The sequence below is a fragment of the Cyprinodon tularosa genome, unplaced genomic scaffold (assembly GCF_016077235.1).
Source record: "Cyprinodon tularosa strain WSP-4 unplaced genomic scaffold, ASM1607723v1 ctg124, whole genome shotgun sequence".
Taxonomy (NCBI): Eukaryota; Metazoa; Chordata; class Actinopteri; order Cyprinodontiformes; family Cyprinodontidae; genus Cyprinodon; species Cyprinodon tularosa.
In genome coordinates, this window is record NW_024038048.1 from 2,209,264 (window position 1) to 2,232,225 (window position 22,962).

General features: G+C 38.8%; 1 protein-coding gene across 1 annotated transcript in view; it reads left to right on the forward strand.

Moving 5' to 3' along the window:
• The window catches only part of dars1 (aspartyl-tRNA synthetase 1), a 55,851-nt gene that overhangs the window by 30,289 nt on the left and 2,600 nt on the right, over positions 1 to 22,962 (forward strand). Inside the window, exons 9-13 of the mRNA XM_038276356.1 lie at positions 6,347 to 6,406; positions 10,812 to 10,923; positions 16,966 to 17,100; positions 18,839 to 18,986; positions 22,615 to 22,761. Coding sequence (XP_038132284.1) covers positions 6,347 to 6,406; positions 10,812 to 10,923; positions 16,966 to 17,100; positions 18,839 to 18,986; positions 22,615 to 22,761 — 602 coding nt within the window. The remainder of the gene's footprint in view (positions 1 to 6,346; positions 6,407 to 10,811; positions 10,924 to 16,965; positions 17,101 to 18,838; positions 18,987 to 22,614; positions 22,762 to 22,962) is intronic.

Genomic DNA, 22,962 nt, shown 5'->3' on the forward strand with positions numbered 1-22,962 from the left:
TGATTGTAAAAAAAAAAATTAAAACAGCAATTTAGATTACCTTGATAATTAAAAAACTTAATTAATCTATCTTTAATAATCTTCTTTAAGCTGCCCCTCTCGGTAGAGAGTTTCATTTTTTCAAATGCTGTTTATCAGAAACAGCACTCAGTGTTTGGTAATTCATCTGGATTCTGATTAAAACAGTCAAACTGTGATGCTGAGAGTCATGAAATAAAAAAACATTCCTTTCCCCAGTCACAGCCAACGGGTAATTACAGATTTTCAGACATTGAAGTTGTTGCTCAGAGCAAAAACACTCATCTAAATGTTGATCTATCATTATGATCCATCAGCTGCTCTGGTCTTTTTGTATAGAAAGCAGCAGCTTATCCCTGCTGATGTTGAACAAAAGGTAATTGACACCTGGAATATGTCATCTTTTATATCCGGCATCAAATTACAGACGACAAATTTGTTGGTTGAGTTGTGTTAAAAGCCTTAAATAGATGAATGAATTATTTCTTTATTGCTGTGATCGACCAGTTAAGATAATTAAAACCTATAATTTAACAATATTGACTGGGGGTAAAAAGGCTTTTTAAATGGAAACAACCTGCACTGCAATTTCTAGACACCACGTGTTTATAAATTTGTGCTACCTGATTTGATAAATGGAAACCGCTTAGTTCTTTTTGTCTTTTCCTTTAGCTTTGCGTAATCTTTGCGGCTCATCCTGGGTCACTTGATACAATCTCTCTTTTGAGCCCAGCCCCAGATTCTATATTAGTTTTAGTTCTTGTGGCAGAGGTGATCATGGAAGGTTGAATTGCATCACAATGCCGTCTACTTCCCACAAGGTTGCCATGTTCTGTGGAAAAGAAACACACCACAGATTCTCTACTGTATTTATAAATGGGCTTAAAATGCTTTAAATGAATTCATCCTTTGTTCCAAACCATCCACTCAGGGTGTTGTTTTTTTTGTTTTTTGTTTTTTGCCAAAAAGTTTCTTTTTGTTAATCGTGTGACCAAAGAACATTATTTCACCATAAGTCTCTGTTGAGTTTAGGAACCTTTACTTATTAAATATATGACAGAAAGTATTACTGATGGTCTGCTTTGAAGATTAGACAATGAGCCATTTTCCATTTCTCATTTACAAATTATGAATATCTATACACATCTTAGTAAGTTGAATGACACATTCTCCCATCTTTTGCATTTTAAAGTGCAAAATGGGCATCTGTGAAGTCATTTTTCTACCCCAGGAAATGCCCCACGAAGTCATCAAACTGATCAACCTAAAAAATTAAAGCAAGAAAGGAGGGTGAAGTTGCTTTTATTTCAATAGAATTGGTGAGAATATTATAGATGGTACTTCTGATCTTTTTTTGTTTTTTTCTCCTCAACATGATTTTCTCCACACACAATTCTGGCAAACCATCTCGCACCTCCAGAGGGTTAAACAGTGCTTCGCTAACACTGTTTTCAGTGGGAGTGGGGATCTGCTGACCTTAAAAGAGGAAATTGTTGGACATTGGAAGGAATACCTTTAGGATTGTGGAAGAATAGGCCGGGTCCTTGGGGCTGGATTCCTTCACCACTCAGTCTGAAGTCACTGGGATGGGATAAAAACTCCTCTGTGGCAAGACTTTGTAGGGTGACGAGATCTGCCCCAAGTGCCTTATAGCCCTGGATGTTGTCCTGCTGTCTAGGCTTACACACCTCTTCGGCATTGTGTGGAGGTTCGGGATAATGCCACTGGATTGGTAGACTGGGGTGCCAGTACACAACAAAGTGGACCAGAAGGTCTGTTCCAACTAATGGGGACCACATTTCTCAGCCTCCCTGGTAAGGCCTATGCCAGGATGCTGGAGAGCCCAGCTGATGTTTGAACCTTCGACTTCAGCTGATGTGTTTTGTGGACCTTGAGAAATAATTTGACCGGGTGCCTCGTTGTGCCCTGTGGGGGGCACTTCAGAAATATGTAGTTGGGGGGCCCTTTACTGGGGTTCTTCCTGTCTCTGTAGAAGCGAAGCAGGAGTTTGGTCTGCATTGCGGGCATTAGGTTAGACCGGTTAGCAGTGCCTATTTGGACTGCCCTCTGTCACAGGTCCTATTCATAACCTTTATGGACGGAATTTCCAGGCGCACCTGGAGGGGTTCTGGTTTGGGGACCGGCAGATCTTGTCTCTGCTTTTTGCAGATGATTTGGTTCTGTTGTGTTTCTCCTGCCAAGACCTACAGCAAGCACCTAGGGGGTTAGCAGCTTAGTGAAAAGTGGACATGATGAGGATCAGCTCCTCCAGGTCTGAGCTCATGGTCCTTAATCTGAAAAAGGTGTCTTGTCTCCTTCAGGTTGTAGAGAGTTCCTGTCTCAATTGGAGCAGTTTAAGCATCTTGAGGTCCTGTGATACGAGTGAGGAGAGAATGGAGCAGGAGATCGATAGATGTATCGGGGCGGCTGATGCAGACGCTGCAACGGTCTGTCCTGGTGAAGAGAGAGCTGAGCAAAAAAGACAAAGCTCTTGATTTCCTTTTCGATTTATGTTTCTACCCTAACCTATGGTCATGAAATCTGGTCATGTCTGAAAGAACAACATACCAGTTACAAGAGGCCAGGCCGTAATAAGCTTTCTCCACAAAGAGAATAGGGTAAGGAGCTATGTCATTTTGGAGAAGCTCAGAATAGAGCCGTTTCTCCACCACGATAAGAGGAGTCAGTTAAGTTTGCCTGGACATCTTTTTGGGATGCTTACCTGGACACCTCCCTTGGGAGGTTTTCAAGGCATGTCCCATTAGGAGGCGGCTTAGAGGAGGACCCAGGAGGGACTACGCCTCTCAGCTGGTCTGGGAGCGCCACAGATTTCCCCAGAGAACCATTCTTAACAATCAGATATGAGAGCAACTGACTCATTTATTATTCACCAAAGAGTTGCATAAACTTAAAACAAAAGTGGATAGAAGCAAAGTGTTTCTATGAATAATCGTATATAGGAGAGTTTAGATAAAGGCCACTATGTTCAGATATTAATATTTTGGCTGATATCGGGGCCACTTCTACATCAGTATTAGATCAGGACATCATTTCCTAGCAGTAGCCAGACAAACATCAGCTTCTATGACCAGCTTCTTAGTCCTCCTCATCTTCATCAGCTCTTGCGTTTTCCGCGTTATCAATTTCAACACACTCTCTTTCAAACTGAAAAGGTGATGTTAGTGAAGTTTTGGCTGGAAACAAGCCCTGCTGGACCTAGCGTACGTCATTTACCCACAATACATTGCAACATAAACATCATGGCAAAATCCGTGGGATTATGCTTTATTTAAATCTATTTAAAGGAAAAATCTTTCTCAAATAGTCTGTTGTCACAACTAACCATGGATCCCTTGAATGCTTTTTAACAGACCTTGACCATGGTTGGCTGTACACAGGATGTGCTTCATTGCTGTGAACACCCCTGTTTTTATCAACCAGCTAAATTCAACGTTTGCAGGGAGAGTTCAGGTGTTCTCTATTGGGATTCAACGTGTCAGTCAAACACATGTCGTCCCCAGAGACACGGGCCAGAGCAGCTCCGACTGTCTGCCTATCTAACAGTTTGTCCCTCTGCATGGGGCTGTTTGAGGCAGGAAATAGCAACACAGGCTATTAAGTCATGCCCCAGAGGAGCGCGACATGACCCTGGAAGCAGCAGTTCCTCCTGTGATGAAACATTTACTTTTTCATTTGTTTTTTGTTTTTAATTTCCCTCTTTCCCTAAAACGGTTCCCTTTTGTCTCGCACTGCAGATGTGTTTGGAGCTGATCGTTTCTTTTCTGTTTAGACTGCATATGATCTTATTTCCTATGAAGAGCTCAGTGTGTGGATTATAATGATGTGAAAATATTAGCACATCCCTCTAATTCGGTTGTTGATATAGAGCTGTTCACACACACATACGCATCTGATCTAATTTTACCTCTACAAAACAATGTAGACTTTGACTGCATATTTTTGTTGTAATAATCAAGCAGAAAATGTAAACAAAAATATGTTCTCTATTAAACAAGTTGGTGATCTCCTTATAGATGGTGCTGTTAGCTATCGGTGCTTATTAAAGCCATCTACCAGAAAACCATGCAAAAAAGTTTGCTGCAGTCTTTATTATCAGCTGTAAGATGTTTGAGGAGTATCTCACATGATCATAATGGTTTACGTGACCCCGTAAGATGTCGCAGGAGATCAAGACAACATTTTTGAACCCTCCACCAGTCTTTGGTAGATTTACGGGTATGCGTTTTCTCCATTATCAGGTCAGTGTCCAGTTCTGCTTCATCTTGATGTTCTTTATGTTTTCTTCAACGCTGTAGAATTCATAGAGGGTTCTGTAATGGTGAGCTGTGTAGGTCCTGCTTTGCAGAGCTGAAACAAACCCGGATACTTCAAGTTTTATGCTTAACTGTGAGTTATGGGATAATTTTTCCAAAAATGACTGCTCATTTGTCCCAATAATTCATTGCTGGACTCATGTGTTTAAAATCCTTTATTCCAGGATATTATTCATTCCCCCTTTCTGTATTTTATGGAGAGCAGTGGCTTTCTCCTTCACCGTGTCCCATAGAAGTTAAACATTTTTCAGTCTCTTTCTGATTCATAGGTCCGGTAATTAAATTTTAGATTTTGTTGAAGTATCTTATTCCACCTTTCAGTCTGTTGCTTTTGCATGCTAAAAATGCTTGGTGAGAATCCATGGCAATGTTGTTTTGATTGTCTTTAACGTATAGACTCTTTTATGTAAGCTAGAGTACCGTAGCTGATGTCACCTTCTTGGAGATAAATCACTTATCACAGTCTACTAACACTACTAACCTTTTTTTAGGAGGTTCCAGACAGATGTTTCCTTTTTATCTTGGTTTTTCACAGACCGGAACACAGTGAGATGAATGTCTGGCGCTAAAACAGGGCAAACGGTCCAAAAAAGGTTGACTTATGACGATGTGATACCTCTGACGAGATATATTTGTTTGAATTTTAATTTGGAATACATTTTAAGCTTGTTACCTTATTTATTTCCCAGTTTAAAACCTTAAAAGGGATTTTTTGCCCTTTCATATCCTTTACATATATTTTTTTAAGGAATCACAATAATAATTATTAAACCACCCTTAAGTTTTTTTTATTTGTGTTCATTGTATTGTTGTTCAAGTAATATACTTTGAGAAAGAAATTGGGAATAGATAGCCTTGTGAGACCATCCTGATCTCGCAAGCTTTCAAGGTTTTACTTGCAGATCAGTCTGGAGACTATCCGTTAAAGAAAATTTGGAGCCATTCACCAAACGAACGTCCAATCAGCGTTGGCTTTGAGGCGGGTTGAGGTGTGACGCAACGAGAAGCGCGACAGTTCAGTCTAAAGAACATGGCGGCTTCAGCCAATGAAACTAGCGTTAGCGTGGCTATCGAGCAAGTTTTATCGGAATTACAGAGTATTTCTTCACTGAAAGAAGAGCAAAACACTGCTTTGGAGGCTTTTCTCAGAGGAAAAGATGCTTTTGCTCTTCTCCCGACTGGTTTCGGCAAGAGTAGCCTGGCTTGTGGTTGTGTTTTCGTCATCGCTCTGTTAGTACATCATATGCTTCGTTGATCTGATTGGTTTATTCGGCCCGTCTATCACCAACATAGGCCAATCAGCTAACCAATATTTTCGCCCCTTCCCAAAATTACCTCAATGGAAGGTTTCCAGATGGATATGCGGGGCAAATCCATCTGGCGGAGTCAGGTTAGGAAATAGATGGATAATAGTTAGAATAATGACTTTGTATCTACTCCTCCAAATCTGTTGGAATTGTTCAAATTTGCATAAGTTGTATTTTTTCTTCACTTGACAGTACAAATGAAAACTTACATCTAGTAATTCATGATTAATTAAACACGATGATATGTTGCTGGTGTTTATTGCTCCTTTTTTTATTTTTTTATTTTTTGCTATAAGCTTATATAAGGATTCTTGGTTGCTGTTTTCTGTCCACTCAACATTCCATTCATAAGCCAACTCTGGAAATGGCAAGCTTCTTTAGCACACAGCTTTAGTGACGTACCAAGCCCTGACAGTTTACATTTAGTGATATGAGTCTTATTAAAATTACTCTGATAAAGTAATTGTCCCATTTAATGAAGCATCTACAGTTTTTAAAGCCCTGAAGGTACTGAAGATATGAGACACTCCTTATGTTCCCTTTGAGATTTAAACAGGCTGTAAAATATTTACACATCACTGAATACAAACACCCCTGTGTAAAGGACAGGAGCAGAGATTTCACCTCTGTTGAATATTTCATAACTTGGATGTTTGGTTGTGATGTTGTAATGTTTTTCCCCCTCAGGAAGGAAGAGCCACTGTTAACCAGGACACCAGACTGGACAACAGAGTGATTGATCTCAGGGTAAGATGCTACTAGGAATCTTTCAAGGTATCGTTTCGTCGATACAATGTTGAAAGTGACTCTTGGTGAAGAAAAATGAAAGCGCACGAGTTACATGCCTACTAGGAGATGGCATGCAGTTTCATTTACAGGAAATATTCCAGCTATTCGATTCAAAACGAATCTTTTACATTCCATCGTCTGAATGTGGAAACATGTAGGTTAAGCTTAGACCGCCATAGTGGTAAAGGGTGGTGTTTTACATCAAACAGGTAGCAAACTACCCACTAATATCCAAACGTCTGCGGAAACCTCCGCACCTCAGAAGTGAAAACATTCATCTGTGATTTTAAACACTGCTATGCGTAGGAGATGTGCTACATCTATATGAGCAGCGTTAAACACACAGCCGCCAAGCCTCTCATTGTTTTGATATGTATGGGTGATACGGCTGGCAGGAAGGCAGCAACACCACAGCACAGAGCCACGCTGCTGTAAAGCTTCACAACAACACCTGCCTCTGTAACACTCGGAGCTCACAGACGAGGGTCTGTCACCACTTGTACACATAAGAGGCCAGTAAAGCTATAAAGTGGTTCCCACTCTGCTAGACAAACACTCGACGAGGGAACAATATAGCTCCTCTAAGAATAGTTTAGACGCTATGAAACTTCTCTCATGTGATACTTTAACATCAGGTGCTTCTCATGCTAATAAACAGACGGTTTACTTGCGTTAGTTCGGTTAGTGGAATAAGCTTATGCCTAAAAACTGTTAAAAGTTGGTTTAAACTAAAAGATGTATACATAAATGTACAAATATTTTGTCTTGACTTGAATTTAGGCACATTTTCAAAATATGTTGTCAGTGGTTGCATTTCCCTTCTGTTTCCACTGCATCTACCAACGTAAAAACCTTTCACATGTTTAAAAAAAAATCACAGCAGAAAAGAGGTAAGTAGGAAGGTGTGACTTTCACTATTACCCTTAACTTTGACGGTGGAGATGTAGACACTAATCATTTTGGATGTTTCAAACAGGAAGTTTTATTCTGAACTCTTTTGTTAATGTTTTCTGTTGACGTTAAACATTACAAATTCTGGCTATAAACTATCCGCAGAGAAAGAAAAGGTGAATCCTTTTCAGCATTTATGTTGCAGGTAAAAGAACAAAGTACCTCAAACCCCTATGAATGTCGATCGTTAACATATTTTATATGCTTTAGAATATGTGCAGTCAGTGTCATGCTGGCATCCTCTTTTTAAACATCTGTTGTTGTTTTTTTTTGTTGGAGTTTGGAAACATTTCAATGCCAACTGCTGCGTAAAATCAGAGGTCGAGGATGTTGAATATCACCCTACATTCCTGAGCAGAGTTAACATCACATTTAACTTTGGAAAAAATGAAAGCAAAATAAACACTTACACTTGTTTATAGTTACACATTAGAAAATGAAACGGACTGACAATACATTTGATATAGAATAGAGACTGGATGGATTTTGATTATAGTTTTATTAGTGACAATTAGGACTTTATTTTTTGTGAGGTCAGCATTTTTCCTCTCATCCCTACCACACAGCAAATCAACTCTCTAAAAAAGCAGATGTTATTTTGTTGAATACCATTTGCGGTAGTGCAAACAGTAATGACCTGAGAGGGCCTGAAGGTTCAGGGTAGGAAAAAAATGGAAATGAATTTTATTATTATTCAAACTACAGCACAAGAATTGTAGAGTAAAAAAAAAAAATTAATAAACCTGATCTGCTCTCTGTGGTGGACCCTAACGGCTGGGTTAGGTACTGCAGGCAATATATTCAAATTAATTGTACGGTAGCAGCAGAAACTGTTAAAGTCTCTACAAAATTAGGCCATTTTAATGATAGGACAGATTTTAAATGATTATATAATCAATATGATAACATTTTTATGAATCAAAGAAATTAAAAATTCTTAAATTAATCGAGATAATATAATTACCTCTTATAACTGAAGTAAATAAAACATGTGAACGATTGAATCCAAGTCAATGAGTAGATGCAATCAACTGGTTTTCCTTAGATGGAAAACTTTAAATCAATTTGATTGTATGATCTGGTGAACTGTAAAGTGCCTTCAGATGAGGTGTTGTGAATTGGCGCTATGTAAATAAACTGAATTGAATTGAACATTCATGATATAAGAAACCCCTAGTTGGTTGGATAAAGTGGGTACCAAGTTAACATTGTCCTTATGGTTAAAACAAAAACTTGAAAATAATAAAACATGTTTTTTTAACCAGTTTAACAAAGAGAATATTATGATGATCAGAAAATCTCCAAAACTGCAGCTTTTCAAGGTGATAACAGTCTGCAGGGGTCGGGATCTCTGAAAAGCAACAACCGTATTGAATTGGAAGCAAGGTCATTCAAGGACAAGGCCCATTGATGCATTTAGGCTACAATGTGTCAGCTGAGCTATTGTGGCACACACTGCTGAGGAAGTCGGTGCTGTAGGTTTCCAAATACACTGCAGCAGTTTGTTGCATACTGGGGTGCTTGGTCCATGACCTATTAAGGTGTCCATCATCGCGGTAATATTGTAATGCATTATTGGTACAGAAATTAGAGGCAAAGGTTGAGTCATTTTTACATTTTCCAGTCATTCAGATGTTATCAACTTGTGCCTGCCTCTCTGTTTCATAAGCAGGGCTGTCTGATGGTTTGAGAGTTGCATCATCATTTTCTATGGAAAGAATCATTATAAACATTGATGATTACACTGGCCTGCTTTTGGTTCATCGGCCCTATATACAATAGGAGGTAAGCTATCCGGCCTGCATACAATCGCACACATTTTTTCATTTTACAAAGTTGTATCTTTAGGACAATATCTTAATGCCCTCCTGAAACTGTCTCAGCTTTATTGAGCAAGTTTCACCAAATGTATTTCTGGTAGAGAAAAAGTTTATGCACAATATTTAACATAAACAATTAGCAAATATATACCACATTGCAAACAGGTCTTTATGTTAATGTGATAAAAAAAAAAAAAAAAAAAAAAAAAATCATGAATTTGTAACAATTTCTGCACTAATACTTTCTATTGGTTCAGGTTTTTTTGTATTTATATTGCAGCAGTCCTAAGATCAGATCATATGTGATTTGCACATTTTATTGTTGCATCTTTTGCAATTTTCTGGAGTTTATTTTAGAATCTCTGGAAAATATTTCACATTTTAAGTTAAAAGCGGAACATCACTGGCTTAACTGTAGACATTTTTTCTTCAATTAAATCCCAGTAATTGACAATAGATCTAATCTTTTTCATACTTTTTACTCTTTGTTTACAATTATAAGTGTAAAAATTCCCAGAAGATGACTTCTATCCCCTTGCTAGACTGAAATGCAGCGTGCAACCTGGGATTGAAACCCTACTCAAGCAGAAATCGAGATTCTGGACTTTGAAACCAGTTTGTGGTATCTCATCACCACAGCTGGGTTTCTAACTGGTAGAGTGTGCCTCAGGTGTATCTAGTGTCTAAGTAACCGCAGCATCAAAAGAACTCATTGCCAGTTTTTCCTACTTCTCCCCGATCACATCTACTCCCTTCAGACGGTGTAAACAGGAAGCGCTTTCGAAGGTTTCGAACGTAGCCTCATTCAGACGGCATTTGTCGTTCGTTTTCACAGGCTGAACGAAGCGCTCAGCACAAAGGATGACGCACAGCAGTAATGAGTCATAGGGGCTCTGGGTTGCAGCTTTGCAAAGGTGTTTGTAGAAGTCTCAGGAAAGTTTTATATCATTTTCACTTCTTCATTTTACCAATTGTTCTGGTTGCAGCTTCAGATTTCAGTCAGACATCCCCTGAAGCATTCTCTGGTAGAGAAGCAAGTTGGCAAATATTTGCATGCTATCTCTTTCACCCTTTGAGTCAAAATTAAGTCATGAGGTCTATTCGGTTGCGGCCCCTCAGTAGGGATGAAACAGGGCAGTACCAGTTTCTTAATGAAATGTAATAACTGTAGTCCTGGGCCAGTAAACGGGAGATGTTTGTGGCCTTCTAAGATGAGTCAAAACATTTAAGGGAGTGCACCTTTAACGTTTCTGTCTGCTCTTTTTACGCGACTGTTACACATTTGGTTTTGGGGTTTAATTTTAACTGTAATCTGCCCTGCCTTGCTATCAGCGTTTACATTGGTAATGATAGGTTTGGGTTCCCGGAGCTCCTGCAGGGCTCTCATGCCGGCCTCGCCCTTGCCAACAAATAAATGTTTCAACCTTTTCTCAGACAGGAGGTGCAAAACGAAGAAAAACTGGCAGTCTTGTTTTTGCACATCTGTTATGATTGGGTAATGAGTCCAATGAATCACTCCATGTGTGGTAACGCTGCTCTGCTTGTGGCTCAATGTTTTATACGTGTGTATGTGTGTGTGTTTCCTCCCAAAGACGACCACCAGCCAGGCCATCTTCCGGCTGCAGTCAGGAGTCTGTCAGCTCTTCAGAGACACGCTCACCAAAAAGGGTTTTGTGGAGATCCAGACCCCCAAAATAATATCTGGTAAAACAGTTTTCTTATCTTCCCCCAGTTATATTTTTTTATAGCTATCTGAGCGGAGGCACCCTTGTTTTCATCCTACCACCTGCAGGTGGGCCTGTGACTCATGGTGTGAAAGTTGCAAAGCACGCTTCCTCTACTGGACAACAAATTTAGCTTAAAAAAAAAACAAAACATAAAGTTTATCAAAAAAACAGTTTTCCAAACAGCAAAAGCATCTGAAAAAAAAACCAAATGTTAATTATTTTAAACTAAGATTTAGCTTTTTTGCTTTGACTGAAACAGCAAATTGTTTTTGGACAGGGAAACTTTCTAAAGAAAACTCCTTTAACTTTTCTTTACAGCAAAACAAAAAGGAGAAACCTGAAATTCCTCTCCATTATTCAGAAAGCAGATGTTTTTGGGCTTTTCACTGAATTGTTTTATTCCCTACCCCATTTTTTTTCTTGTTTTTACAGTCTAAAACAAAAAGAGACTACATTTTAGTAGAAATATGAACCAAAGCTGCTTAAATCTTAGATATCAAAACTATAGCCTTTAGAAAAATTCACAACGGTGAACACCGAGGAACACAAAAGATATGTCAGGGATCGAGTTGTAGAGGAGTTTAAGGCTGCGAAAAAATTGATTGGCTCCTGATCTGAAAATAGAGCAATGTTCAGATGAGCAGCCAAAAAGGCCAATGGTAGCTCCAGAGGACTTACAAAAATCCATGGCTTAGATGGGAGAATGTGGCCTCTGTGTTTCCATGCACTCTTTCGCTCAGCTGTTACACATTTCTGTTTTGAGAGTTCATTTTTAACAGCGATCTGCCCTGCTTGGCTCTCAGCAGTCGCCAGAGCAATCCACTCTAACAAAGCCAAAAAGATAAAGCAAGCATGTGGAAGAAGGTGCTTGGCTAGATGAGGCCAAAATGATTGAATGCAAGTACAGAGAAATACTGGAGGGGAACAATTTGAGGGGCTACTGAAGGCCAGATACTGAAAACAGAAATCCTAAACCTACAGGCAAAGCTGGAGGGTAATGAGGTTAATTAGTGTTATTAATCAGTTAGAAAAAATCTAAGTTAATCCATTTACAAGTTGAATTTTAAAGCATCCAACCTCATTCATTGATATTTTTCATGCATTTCTTTTTAAGTTTAACAAAAAGACTTTCCTTTCATAATATAATGCAAAAAAAGAGAAGCACTTCCTGAGCTTTTCCTAAAATTAGTTTGGTCTCTCCTGTTTGCATTTCCTCAGCATAAAGCTCCTAAATTCTAATAAACATTTCAACTTGGGCTAAAGCTAATAAAACCTGAGGTAGAGGCAGCTACAATGATGTATGAAAAAAACCCAAAACGTGTTCCATAACAGGGCAGTGTCTCTACCTAAATGCTCACGTGGTTTTCAAATTTGAAATTAACTGCTTTGCTCCTACTTCTTCTTTTTGTTCTGTGAAAGCCAATCGTCGTTTCTTCACACGATTTAAAAACTGCCGCCTTTTACTTTTGGCGGCATCTGTCAAAAAACATGGTGTGCTATCTGCCAAACCGCATCTTCCTGCCTGGCTACACCCATCACACACGCAGTGTACAGTTTGTGCTGTGTGAGAAACCCCCCCACCCTATTTTCTCTTTCTGCGGCGCGACAATAACAGATAGTGCCCTTGATGACGACTGTGGGGAACAGAGAGCTGCAGATGTGTTTTGCATGGCTTGCTGTTATGTAAACTTTAATCTTACGGTTTTGAACGAAAATACTCATATAGTGCAGGTTAGAGATTATTTTGTACTGTTATGGCAGATTATGATATTTTTAAATACTGAGTAATACAGTGATTTTTTTTGTGTGTGGCTACTTTCTCTTTTAAAAGTGATCCTGAAGTGTTTTTGTTTTTTTTTTGTTTTTTATATTAGCTGCTTTTTTTTTCCATTCCCCACCGTTGTGCATGACCAAGAAGTCATGCCTTTCCTTACATGACTTTAGGAATTCCCTTTTATTTGAGCTAAAATATGTTTTTTGTGTCCAATTTTATGGTTTAACTCAACCTAAAAATGTTGAAGCACTTAATTTTTTTCTTTTTATATCTTGTAAAGTGCTTATACTTACATTAGGCCAGTTTATGACTAATATGTTTGTGTTTTATTCTGTTTTCCTTGTAGTTAATCTTGATATTGGTGTCGGATCATCTTTTTAATGCCGTTCGTCTTTGATAGACTTGGAGGTGGGAATATTTCAAGGCCTCTGAGTTACTATCTTCCATTCTTGTTGAAGGGTTAATGTTCCATCACATCTTCCTTTCATTTTATACCTGGAAACAACAGAATCGGGAAAATGAGTTTACAGATTCACAAATTAGCAGCTTATCTTTAATAGTCTTTGAAGGAAATTCAACATTTCCATCCAAAATCCATCGTCTGATCAAAGGGGCAGATGCATCTCGGCATAATTAGCTACTATAATCTGCTTTTTGTTCAACGTTGAGTTAAAATGGTTTCCATTTGAGCGAAGATGAATTAATGGAAACCTTTTTTAGTTGGTGCTCAGTAGTTCAACAGAACCAGTAATCGTTCCAACACTTTGGGGAAATATTAAGCCGCTTTATTCTGACGTAAACTGAAGGTAGTTGCCACCAAATGGCCTTGAGAACCAGGCTGTTACCATAAAACGCGTGGCTTTGTATTTAATATTGGTATGAAATGATCACATTTACATTTCATAATCTTTGCCAATGCTTTGAAGATGCCAAATAGCTAATTTAAAAGGCCAACTGATAATTTTTGCCCACATGAACACTGGTCCATCCCTTGAGTTCCAGAGCCTTTTTATCACTTTATGATTTATTTATTAGTACTAAGTGGACAGCCAACAGTGTAACCCAGAAATCAGACTTTTTCATATTCAAATTTGTGTTGTTGTTGAGCTTTAGTTAAAACCTGTGGCTCGGTTAAAGGTAGTCAGAAAGCATTGCTGCTTGCGTAACTAAAACCATGGCTAACTGTCGATGTTGCTGAGGCTACATCCTCATGAACATGTATATACATGCGATATTTTCAAACGTTAAGAAACCTCCAAATTAGATGTGGTTATTTTTAAATAGGACAAAACATGAAAACAATTTCAAAAGTATCGTTTATGGGGAAAAAACAGGTTATGACTCCATTCAATCTCCTTCCATGAACCATTTTATTTATAAAACAGAACAGAATTGGTCAATATTTCAGACCAATCACTTCTATGTTATCCTGCCATTATGTTTTATTTTCTTTCAGTCAGGCTTTGTGTCGTATCAGCTTTGTCAATATCTTTTTTAACATAACATCTGTGATGTTCTAGGCAGAAAAAAGCTCTTCAGAATCAATATTATTTCCCCTCAGTGCTTCTCAAAGCCTTGAAAAGGCTCCAAACTCTGACATTTTTGGAGATAAATCACACATTTACCAAGACCACTAAAAGCCTTTATCATGACAGTAAGATAAAATTATCATTATCAGATTGGTTGCCTGACACTCAGAAAAGGATGAAAGTAAACCAGTATTTTTCTCTGCTAGTTTAGAAACCATAGTTAATTCAATTCTGACTTTAGAGATTTTAAACTTTTGTTTTCCCTGACTTTACCTAAATATAATTTACTTTGATTCTGAGACCTTAAAGCTACAGTGTGTAATAACTACAGGGATATACAGTCAGAAATGTAATATATTATACATAACTGTTATTTATCATCATCTACGAGCTCAGCCTCTTAACCTTAATATTTGCGTTGCCTTAGAATTCGTTATTTATAATTACATAGGAGCGGGTCTCGCAGCCATGGAGGCAGACATCTTAGCGCTACGGCAGCGCAGAGCAAACAAACTAGCGATTGCGAGATCGCCCATTACGCTCGAAAGTAACTACGGCAAGTTGAGAGAGATGAACTGAGACGGTACTGAACAATAGAGGGCAGTATTATGTCTGAGAATACTATCTGTAAAATTATCTATGTAAACAAACCTCATCACTTGAGAAGGTAGGTGATGCGGACGTCGTGGAAGACATTTTGTCCCGTAACGCTCGCCGTACTGTTGGGGGTGGAGAAGCGGTTGGGGGGAGATGTTCATGTTGCTGCGGTCTGCAGTCTGGACGTTAGATGTCGCTAAAAGTTACACACTGTAGCTTTAAGCCAAGTATGAGACTCAGTATCATGAAAAACATAAACAGCAAGGTTTTAAAGAATACAAGAATATGCTTCTGAGCTAACCAGAGCCATGATGAGGGTCCAATTAAATTGATCAACCCTAATCCACTTGGTTAAAAAAAAAATTCTGTTTTTTCTCACAAAACAATATTACAAAATGATGGGGACCTTTAGCTGATATGATCGTCATGACAGCCTCACACAGATCTCTGACCCTGACCCCAGGCTCACACCGACTCCAGTCTTACAGTTGCGGTGCGGTGGATGCGGCGCCGCAGTGATTCCAAGTCATTAAAAAGACGTAAACCTCTCTCACCGGCTGCTGAGCTGTCCGGCTGCGGTTACCGAGACACTCCGGCGCTGCAGAAAATTCCGCAAGAAAGCTATCCTTGCGGCGTGCCGGAGCCCTCCGCAACAAGGTTTCGCAAATATCCTTATTTGGGCCGTGTTATCGCGTGAAGTTACGTGAACTCAAGTGAACTTCTGTTAAATCTCCGGACCTGTTGCCGGAGCCGCAGAGCCGCACCGCACCGTAGTCAAAAGGGCGGTGTGAGAGGGGGTGTGCGGGAGTTGCGGTCTCCGTCGGCTCGGTAACCGCACCGGAGCCAGTGTGAGCAAGGGGTAAAGAAATGCCCTCTGTAGAGCAGCTGAAGGTAGCTAAAGCTGATCGAGTGAACGTTGCTCTCTCTGAGTTTATGCTTCTATTTTTCCTTTACCAAACTTTCTCTCAAACTAAAGTCAGATGTTTAAACTTTAAATTATTTGTAAGAACCTTGAGTTCACCTTTCAGAGAGACACTGATAGACATTTTGATGCTTGGTCCGCTTGAGGCGGTTAAATTTTCCCATAAGTTGCTTCATGTTCTGTTTATTTCCATTTGGCTTGTTTCTTTTGAAAAGTAATAAAATACACTACAAATTTTTAATATATGAAATCCTAGAATCCTTCAATACCAAGTTATAGTGAAGTGGGATTTTTTTTTCAATTTATTTTTTTTTTGTTTTATTTACACTATATATAACCACGTTATATTATTGAGAAAATATCTTAAAACAGAAGCATGCAGTGGAAAGGCTCCCTAAATAGAGAATTTTCACCTTTGGTTATATTCAAAATCCGTTTTTAACGGACTAGATTGATGGGAAATCTAATAGTTTATGTTATGAAAGATATTCAAATGATTTTAATGCTTAAAAAAGCTTATTAGTTGCTAGATTTACTGAATTATGATGTCTCATTAGTTCAGTTTTTAAAATAAACATATCAGTGCTCTTTTTACTGATGCTACCTTTGTAACATGTGTTGGCTTTAATGAGACATTATCCATTCTCTCCACTGTAAAAACCTGAAGACATTTCTATTCATGCACATCATGTTCTGAATCCGCCTTTCTTCACACCACAAAGAACAGAGATTTTCTGGTCCAGATGATTAGTTCAATTTACTGCTTTGAGACCTTTCCACTCGGAGCTGATTGAAGGCTTGCAATTATTCCAACAGCAAATGGAAACAGGTGCGCTGCTCACAGGAGTTTTGGACTGTGCTGCAATTTGCCCCTTTATGTTGAATATGTTAAAAGTTCTAGGTGACGTTCTTTTGAATAAAGTCCACAAGATTCAGTGCCCAGAACTTTTTTGGTGCAACTCTTTGTCTTCTATACACCTGAATTCAATCACTGAGTTACCTCCTCAATAGAAAGTCAGGTTAAGTCATACTAAGCAGAGACTCTAGTGTCGGTTACCATGCATCAGGGTAAAGATGGAGGAAAGTTTTTCATCATGAGTATTATGGAAACTGTCAGCCTTTACATGTTTTATTGCTTTTAGAGCTGACTGTTTGAACCCCCGTCACTCCCTTACAATGATCTTTGCCTTTTCCCAGCTGCCAGTGAAGGCGGAGCAAACGTCTTCACCGTTTCCTACTTCAAATCCAGCGCCTACCTGGCCCAGTCCCCTCAGCTCTACAAGCAGATGTGCATCTGCGCTGACTTTGACAAGGTCTTCTGCGTCGGCCCAGGTAAAACGAGGCCTCCTGCCTGACACCTTATGAGCTTGCAAAGTCCTCACAGGCATAATAGGGAAATGAGCAGCAGGAGTGTAATGAAAAATGTAGACCCTATTAACTGAGATGACATGTTAAAAATGGCTCCAAATGTGTTTAAGGTTGTTAAAGTTTAACAGACATCCCACTGGTCCTGTTAATGTGGTCAGAGCTTGTAGTTAGTCTGTTAGTGACACAAAGGGACTTGTAAAAGCCTTTATATACAGAGAAGCTCCAGCTCTGTAGCTGAGCAAACACTGCCACCATCTGATTAGCTTAGCAAACGCTTTCATCTTTTCATTCAACATGGAGTGGATTTTATATAAAGACGTTCTTATCTAAAGCACTGTTTGATTTATAGTTGGTGTGTTTTTTTTTCTGAGTCCAGAGATAAAATACATTTATTAAAGAAGAAAGCAACCTTTCGTGTTTTCCACAGCGGACTGTGGTGTTTTATCCGTTTCTCTGTGGCTACACCTGAGGAATCAAAGGGCTTTAGGTCATTACTGCTTTTCAGGCATCGTTGTGCTCGCTGTTGCCATGGTTACAGTGGTCCAATTCAGCACTGATTTAGTAAAAAGAGCTGAGATCAGCAATGTTAAAAGAAATTTAAATTGACAGAAGCTTAGCTTTGTTCAAATTTAGCTCACATCTATGGTGTGTTTCATAAAAGGTGTCAGACGTAGTGTGTGTTTGGTTTTTATTTCAGGGGAGGAAAAACATGATTTATATCCTCTGTCATGACACACAGCTTTAAATCGAACATCTGACAACCAAATTTTTCTGTATTTTCTGTAGAGATATAAAGTGGTAATTAGCATAGAGTCACATGACTGCAAAGTATAAAAGGTATTGTGGCACAAATGTCAGCTCTGCTTACTGAGAGACCCTTAAACCAGTCTGTGAAGAAGTTGCCTAAATAGTAACTCTGACAACATGATGCTTCTTGAAAAGCACCAGAAATATTTCTGTGAAAATAAGTGAGAACTGGATTATGAAAAGAGAGGAGCTCAGCCGACAATTCAGCTAAGTTAGACTGATTTAAAGATCATGAGCTTTGAAAATGTCAGAGTCTAAGTTTATCATCGATATAGAGGGTTTATCACCGAGGCCAGTGGTTACACTGGAGGAGCTGCAAAAATCCTCAGCTCATCTGAAAAAACTGCTTATCTCTACAGAAGAAAGCTGAAGCAAGATAAAGCATGTTCATAGGTTTAGATAGGTCTGTGAAAAGAAAGAGAAAGAAGATTAGAGTTTAGGTTTTGAATCTGTGGCTAAGATGCTCTCTTCATGACCCACTGGAGTCTGCGGTATTTTGGTTTGGAAATTTGGTGAGAATATCAGTCTGTTGATGTGTAAAGCTGGAGGAGACTCTGAGCAGGAAGTGTTGCAAGAAGCGAATTAAAAAAAAAAGTGTTAACTTAGCAGAACTGCACAACTTTAGATTTTAGGGTGGTTAAAAAAAGGACAACACTAACTTTCTCTATACTTTATCGACAAGCTTTTGTTCATTTTTCAAATAAAAGTGGAATAAAAAAAAAAATTCAGATTAATGCAAAGAAACATTTTCCTACCATTTATCGCTATATTTTCCTAACATTGACTCCTGTTTTTATAATATAGATTTTCCACCTGGACAAATATACAATGTTGAACATTCTTATTCCTCCTTTTCTATTTCTGTTGACCCTGATGTTAAACCTTCATTGTCTAGTTTTCAGGGCTGAGGACTCCAACACTCACCGTCATCTGACTGAGTTTGTGGGTCTGGATATAGAGATGGCCTTCAACTACCATTACCATGAAGTGATCGCCTCCATCACCGACACCATGGTGCAGATATTCAAGGGCCTGAGAGACAAGTAAGATTCAAGAAAGAATTAATGAACAAACAAAGTTTCTGTCTGGTTAGTGTTGAAGGTATTAAATTGATAAATAATTTATTCAGAATGTAAACTGGGTCCAAATCACATAAAACGCCACTTAAAATTTGTCTGATGATAAACATCTAAAGCTAATAAAAGGCTGAGAAATCCAAATGCAACGGAAAAGGCTTCATAAATTTTACTTCTGTTTGATATATTTCAGAATCTGTTTTTGCAGATTCAGTCTCCTATCATTACTTTCTAAACCAGGAAAACCCAAAAAGGTTGTTCTTTTTTAGTTTGCTTTTCTTATACAGCTAAATAAACATCAACAGATATTTGCATACGGTAAAAAGCAGAACAAATCCACCGAGGCATTATTTAAGGTTTACAGTGTTTCTCTTTTCATTTCTGTGCATCCGGATATTTCCAGGAATTCCATTGAACAGCAGGTGATTATAATGAGTGCAGAGAAGCTGCATATTTGGTGCATTTAATGTTCAATCGTTATGTTTTGATTGCCTACAGCGATAAATACAGCCAAATGCGCACATTAGATCAACAGAGTTGCTAATGTAAACATAATATACTCAGAATTATCTTATTAGAACAACGTTTTTAAGCAAATCTAGGCATCTTTAGTTAACTGTTTTGAATATTCGGATGCTGTCATTGTTCCATCTCCTGTTGGAGGGATGTGCATCCAGCAAAAAAGAAATTGAATTGAATTTTGTCGGTGTGCCATTCAAAAACTGCCAGTCTTTGCCGATTTAAATGGTCTGGGAGTTTGTGGTTTTGTGCAGTGGAGCTGAACGCAGTGAAATTGGGGAAAATTATTCCTGTTTTACATTGTTTCAAGATTACCAAAATTATTTCCCAAATCACCAAATTAATGAGAAGATTTTTTTTTAACCTGCCACAAATTCTTACATACAGAGTAGATAAAACATTACCTATGAGCTTTTAAAACTAACTGAAGCCCAGAGGACGGTGCCACAGCTTTTTCAACGTCTGATCATTTTCTCATTTGAGTGAATGGAGACATATCTCTGATTTATTTTAGGACATTTTTAACACATTGTTTCTTTGTATCACATCGAAACAATTAAAAGTGGATTTCATTATATTTGAAATATGGGGACTTCCACAGGTTTGGTTCTTGTGTTAAATATCCTCATATTTGTTAGAATAATCAAGTGAAAATATAAACACCATGAAAATGTCCGAAGATCAAATTGCTTAGCATACCAGAAGAAAAGCAAAAGGCTTTTTTAAAAGATGTTAAGTTTATGAGAGTATCATTACACACAGTGAATAAAGGCAAGTCCTGCTGCAGGGAAAAAGGCCACTCTATGATGAAGATGCAATTACTCCAAAAGCAATTAAAAAGCCAAATTACATTTTCCTAATGCCCACAGGAGAGAGATGTTAGATTTAGGAGACATGTCCTGTGGTGTGATGTAAAAGAGACTGCTTGGCTGTAATGAGCATCCTTACATTTGGAGGAAAATAGGGAAATTTGCGAGCTTGAGAACATCATTCCAACTGTGAAGCGAGAGAGGAGCAGCATCTTATATGGATGTTTTTCTGCAGGAGGAATTACTGAACTTCACAAAATAAACGGCAGCAGAAAATGGGCTGTATGTATTGTTCCCCTTAACTGTACTCTTATAATTGAAACTTCATTGTTTCCATTAGAGCTTGTTTAGATTGATCTGATTCTGAAGGAGGGCGTAATTACTCATTTATTACTCCTTGACCTCTGGGTTGAAAGACGAACAAATAAAAATCTCCTTATTGCCTGCTTCCATAAATGGATTAAACATTCTAGTTCGACATAAAATGTCTCATATATGGTAAACAGTCAAATGACTATTTGTTTCCTTCATTAAGCTAAAAGAAAACATAATACAGAACCTTAAATTCATCCTCACTGTTATGCTTGTGTCTTATCTTTATGATATGGCTGCACTGCCCCCTAGTGGTGCTAATGAGCACAGCAAGAAGCAGATGATATTGGCAGAGAGAAGATCTTTTCACACATATTAAACCCTGAAGCATTTCTGTCAGCCTTGGTGTAGAAATTTGAAAGGAAGAACATGATACAATAAAGTCCCACTTCATGAATTTCAAAGTTAGTGCACAAATAGAGGAAAAGTTCAACTCTTTAACAGGGTCATATGTCAGGCTGTGCGGTTTAAGTTGCCCTTTTTCGTTCAGTTTACCGTATGACTTTTGTTCCTCTTTCTCAAAATAGTTTGTGACTTTTGTTCTTATGACTTGCCTTTGACGCTTGCATTTATTTTAAGCATATGTTTAGACTCCAGAGAAACTGCAACTTGTCCTTTTTAAGAAATTTGAAGTTTTAAAACCCCCCAGGGTTTTTCAGGTAGTCACGTTCCAGCCACATACATCAAAGTATTTTTGAGACTTTATGGAATAAACTAACTCAAAGTAGAGTTTATATGTTAAGTGAAAGAAAACAGTTTTAATTTATTTGTACCTGTTTCTTTAGCAACTATGCTGGTTTAGAGACGTAAAGCCTCCTTTACACTCGGTCCTAGCAAAGTAACCAAGATAACTGTAAATGGAATGCACAGCTGAACCAAACCGCTTCAGACACAACCAAACCGTGCTAACATGGTGGTACTAGCTCATCTGTAGGGCTCAGCATGGTTCAGTTCTGGCTCGGTTCTCAGATAACAAAGCGTGTGAGCAGACCTTGTCATCTCCTTACAGTCATAACCGTGAAATTTCAGATATTCATTTGCCGTACTTCCAAAAAGCAGACTCTGTCAAGTAATTTCACCAAAGGCTGCCTTCTTCACCTGACTCTGACAACTTCTTGAATGTCACGGGCACCGCCATGTTGGTTTGCGTGTTTACCTCTAGAGCAGTATTACCATATGGTAAATGGCATGTACTTATATAGCGCTTTTTTCAAGTTAGGAGACTTGACCAAAGAGCTTTATACCACATTCATTCACCCATTCACGCACACACTCACACACTGATGGTTGCAAGCTACATTGTAGCCACAGCTGCCCTGGGGCTCACTGACAGAAGCGGGGCTGCCGTACACTGGCGCCACCGGGCCCTCTGACCACCATCAGTAGACTATGCAGGTGAAGTGTCTTGCCCAAGGACACAACGACAATGAAAGTCAGAGCCGGGGCTTAAACCGCCAACCCTTCGATTTCAGGGCAAACTCCAACATCCAACGCCACTGTCGCCCCATAGATCGTGACTAGGAGGCGAAGAACCGTGCTAGCATGGTGTGTAAATTAAAAACCAAGCTCGGCACTGTTAACTGATCGGTTTTCAGAGGGTAGAGTAAATGGGGCTTAAGAAGTAATTTCCCCTCGCATCCTGGCTCAAATTCAAGTTCTAGAGCAGCATCCCCTCAGCATGATGCTGCCAATACCACTTTTACCCTTGGGCTGGTTGTTTTTTGGAAAATTTTATTGTAAAAAAAAAAAAAAAAGAATGGGTGTGGTTAAACCATAAATCTGTGTTTATTTGTCTATGAAGCCAGAAAAGAAAATTTTGCAGAATAAAGTCAAATGGTTGGTGAGTGTTTTGTCTGTTTAAAAGTGTTCTTAACATATGAGTGTTTCTATTCCAGCTTCCAGACGGAGATTCAGACGGTGAACAAGCAGTTCCCAAGTGAACCCTTTAAATTCCTGGAGCCGACTCTTAGGCTGGAGTACACCGAGGCCTTGGCCATGCTTCGTGAGGCCGGTGTGGAGATGGGAGACGAAGATGACCTCAGGTCAGGTGACATCACACATGCTCTGCCCAGAAACGCCACGTTTTGTCAGATGATTTAATTTGGGCGAAAAAAAGCTGAAGTCAGTTTTAAAACCACTGAACAGTGCAGATATGAAACATGGACCTACCATTAATTAAATGTTTGTGATCAGAGGGCTTTCCTCTGAACTTTCCTACTGTAGCTGATTAGGTCATGAAAGAA